Here is a 3,393-nt window from a genome sequence, read left to right on the forward strand (position 1 = left end):
ATGTGGCGTATCGGCTCCGTCGATTTTCGGTTGGAGTCACAGCTCAATCTTCTGCACGCCTACAAGACCAACATCAATCGACGCAGCAAACCGTCTGGACCACGTGGGTACTAATGTTCACCAGGTGGGACCACTTTTGAAGATTTTACGACCGAATTACACCCGCCTACGTGGGCGACGCCGTTAGGTCACACGGCGACGCCGACGTCCGGCGGCGTGGAACCGGCTTACCGAAGTAAAATGATTGGCTCCCGCGTCATTCCTGAGGGGTTACGATCCCGACGCCATGGCCTCGATGACGGTTTCAACATCAGAAGATCAAAACTCCCCTCCTATTCCGACATTTCGGCACTAATCTCTCAATGAAGCGGTCGCGCGCCGCTCGCTCGTTCAAGCCAAGACGGCGGCGTCCACCGCCGCCCCGGCCTCCGGCACACCGGCCGGCAAGACGCAGCCTCCTGCCGCGTGCGCTGCGGGAAGCAAAGGCAAGGCCCTTACCAACTGGAAGCCTCGCCCATTTCCAAAGCCGGGCCCTGACGACTTCGTGGTCGTGCTCAAGCCACGCGAACATGTGTCGCTGCACGAAGCCTCTTCGGAGAACCGCTACGGTGCCGCCATTACGGCCTACCTCGGGCCTGAGGTGGCAAGGTCTGTTACGGTTCTGCCGTCCCGTGAACAAAACCTGATATTGACCAACACCCCGAACCCGGCGGCGGCAGATCAGCTCCTCGGGGACTTCTCAATCAACACCGAGAGTGGGGCGATTCCGCTCCACGGATACCTTAGACAAGACGGAGGCGATGCCTGCCACGGCGTCATCGTCATCAGCAACTCTGACACCACTGAATCGCTTCGGCAGCAGGTGCAATGGAGAGCAGGAACCATCGTTGAGGTGAAGAAATTCGGCTCCTCCAACAAAGCACGGGTAACCTTCGCCGGGAAGGAGAAACCGCGTTTTGTGCACTATGAGAACATGCTCGTCCCAGTGCAAACCTACTACCGGACAATCCCGGCCTGCGGCCTGTGCGGGGCTGTCGGCCACCGAGCGGATGCTTGTCCCAACACGCAGCAGGACACATGCGGACTCTGCGGGCAACAAGCCCCGCTTGTGGAGGGGGTGCGGGCCCCTCACGAGTGTGTTTCGCGGTGCTCTGTTTGTGGCGGTGGACACGCCACAAGCTCGCAGGAGTGTGCGGCAAAATTCCGCACATACAAGATGGTCGCCCCAAAGGGCGGGAGAAAGAGTAAAATGGCGGCCAAGAAGAAGAGCCGCCATCTTGGCCTCCCCGGTGAGTCACCGAGCCGGGACGACAGCAGCACCAGCAACACCGAGAAGCCGGCGCCACCTACTGGAGGAGCCGGCAAGGGACCATTGACACAGCCGCCATCACACGGCGGCACTGGAAAGCTGTCGACGTCGCCACCACGTGGCGAGGCCAGGGCCTGGGCCAACGCCGTGAAACACGGAACACAGGTGAGCGGTACGGGCAGGGCAGCCTCCTCCTCCTCCCCTGCGGCACGCAGTGCCGAGCAAGACAAGATAGCAGCTCTCGAGCGTCAAATTGAGATGCTGCTCAAGAAAATTGCGCTCCTGGAATCGCAGTCAAAACAGCCTACCACTAACCCCTCTACCCCCGCAACCGAGGCTATGGAGAGTGAGCCCGCGGCACCAAGGGCTCACATGCATGCACATTTACATGCATGCACATTTACATGCACGTATATAATGGTGAATGTAGTGTTTTGTTTCAATAAAAGAGCCAGAATAACAATACAACAGACTGGAGTTTTTGTACATCACATTATTTTTTATTGCGATAAAAGAAGGTGTAGCAGTGTAGTGACAGCTCCTAATACAAACATTGCCAGCAAGCGGTAGATGCATCTCGCACATCTTTATTACGAACATCCCAGCTCTCTATAGGGTTCATTATGTAAGTGTTAGATCGTTATATGTCGGTCTGGCTGCGCAAGCAGCAGACCAGCTGAAAAATAAATGTTTCTTTGCAAATAAAAATAAATAAAAACAGTATGAGCTCATTAACGTAAAAAAGATCGCGCTCTAGAACACAAAAGTCTTAAGCGAATGTATTAATACGAAATGTAAACTAAAGAAAACGAATACAGTACCTAAGCCAGTTTTCATGGACATTTTTTAACATCATTGTATGTATATTACCAACCCCTTCTGTTATGCAGGAACCAGGTTGCCAACACACGCACGAAGAGCAACTGCCTTTCCAACTGATCTGTGTGTGCGGCGCTTGCTGTGGTGTGCAAGTGAAGGAGAGCTCCAGTTGATGTCCTGATTCACTATAATAGCTGTCGGACTATTCTGCTTAAGACATCTATCACCTTTCTGACATCCTACCAGCTCAAACATCACCACTAAAAGCAGTTTGACTGCATGGATTTGCCTTCATAAACAAGTTGTAGCTGAATTAGGTCATTGTATTTTTCATCCAGATGTCTTTTCGTCAGTAATATTTATTAAGGCAGTACGTACCTTTTAATAATTTCTGGTCAATCCAAGTGCCAATTTTTTTCTAAAACAATAAATTAACATTGTTCTCGTCTTTCTGTACTCTGATAGTATGCAAATACAGCATGAACTCTTATCCTACAAACAGAAGCAGTAATGAACGAGAAGATAGGGGATTAACCGAGGGGCGCGATTTTTAATAATCATATCATGAGAAGAAAACAAACAAATTCACCAAAGACAACATAGTGGAAAGTACTTGTACTTACCAATTGAATTAAAGAAATTATAAATTAATGGCAATGAAAGTGGATGAAAAAAAACAACTTGCCGCAGGTGGGGAACGATCTAGCTCTAGTAGTAGTAGTAGTAGTAGTAGTAGTAGTTAGTTCTAGTAGTAAAATATAAATACACAAGAAAGTGGATGAGAAAACGGCGCCGTGGTAGCTCACTTGGTTAGAGCATCGCACGCGTAATGCGAACACGTGGGATCGTTCCCCACCTTTGGCAAGCAGTCTTTTCATCCACTATGTGGGGTCTTCGTATCTCACAGGAATACCGACCACCGCGGTTTCGAGCTTAGCGAGCCACAGGGCCGCGTCAGCCTTCAGCCTCTAGCGCCGCTGCGCGCGAGCTCAGACCACAAGGGGCTACCGAGCGACGCACGCAAGAACACAGTATTGCACCGAGTTGACGGAAACAGTTTATTGTATTCGGCGGCACCCGACACTGCACAAATGTCCGGTCCCGCGGCGGCGGGGAACCAAAAGGGTCCCGCACCAAGGGCGGAAAATGCAGTCAGGGGCGCCTGTAGCACGTCGCTGCGAGAGCACAGGCTCAAGCTGGGACACGCCGCTAGGAGAAGTCCCAGCGGCTATAGCCTGTTTCACATGATGCGATTTTCGTCGCAC

General features: G+C 51.8%; 1 protein-coding gene across 1 annotated transcript; it reads left to right on the forward strand.

Moving 5' to 3' along the window:
- On the forward strand, window positions 1-3,100 carry LOC139052955 (uncharacterized). Its single transcript, XM_070530101.1, has 3 exons — window positions 1-103; window positions 369-1,655; window positions 3,036-3,100. Exons 1-3 carry the CDS (start codon window positions 1-3, stop codon window positions 3,098-3,100), a joined length of 1,455 nt encoding a protein of 484 aa, XP_070386202.1.
- Window positions 3,101-3,393: the final 293 nt, after the last annotated feature.

This window comes from Dermacentor albipictus, unplaced genomic scaffold, assembly GCF_038994185.2.
Source record: "Dermacentor albipictus isolate Rhodes 1998 colony unplaced genomic scaffold, USDA_Dalb.pri_finalv2 scaffold_46, whole genome shotgun sequence".
Taxonomy (NCBI): domain Eukaryota; kingdom Metazoa; phylum Arthropoda; class Arachnida; order Ixodida; family Ixodidae; genus Dermacentor; species Dermacentor albipictus.

Coding starts and splice junctions, on each gene's coding strand:
- LOC139052955 (XM_070530101.1), top strand. CDS start 1: ATGTGGCGTATCGGCTCCGTCGATTTTCGGTTGGAGTCACAGCTCAAT. Junction 104..368: donor CAGCAAACCGTCTGGACCAC/GTGGGTACTAAT, acceptor CTCTCAATGAAG/CGGTCGCGCGCCGCTCGCTC. Junction 1,656..3,035: donor CGCAACCGAGGCTATGGAGA/GTGAGCCCGCGG, acceptor CGTATCTCACAG/GAATACCGACCACCGCGGTT.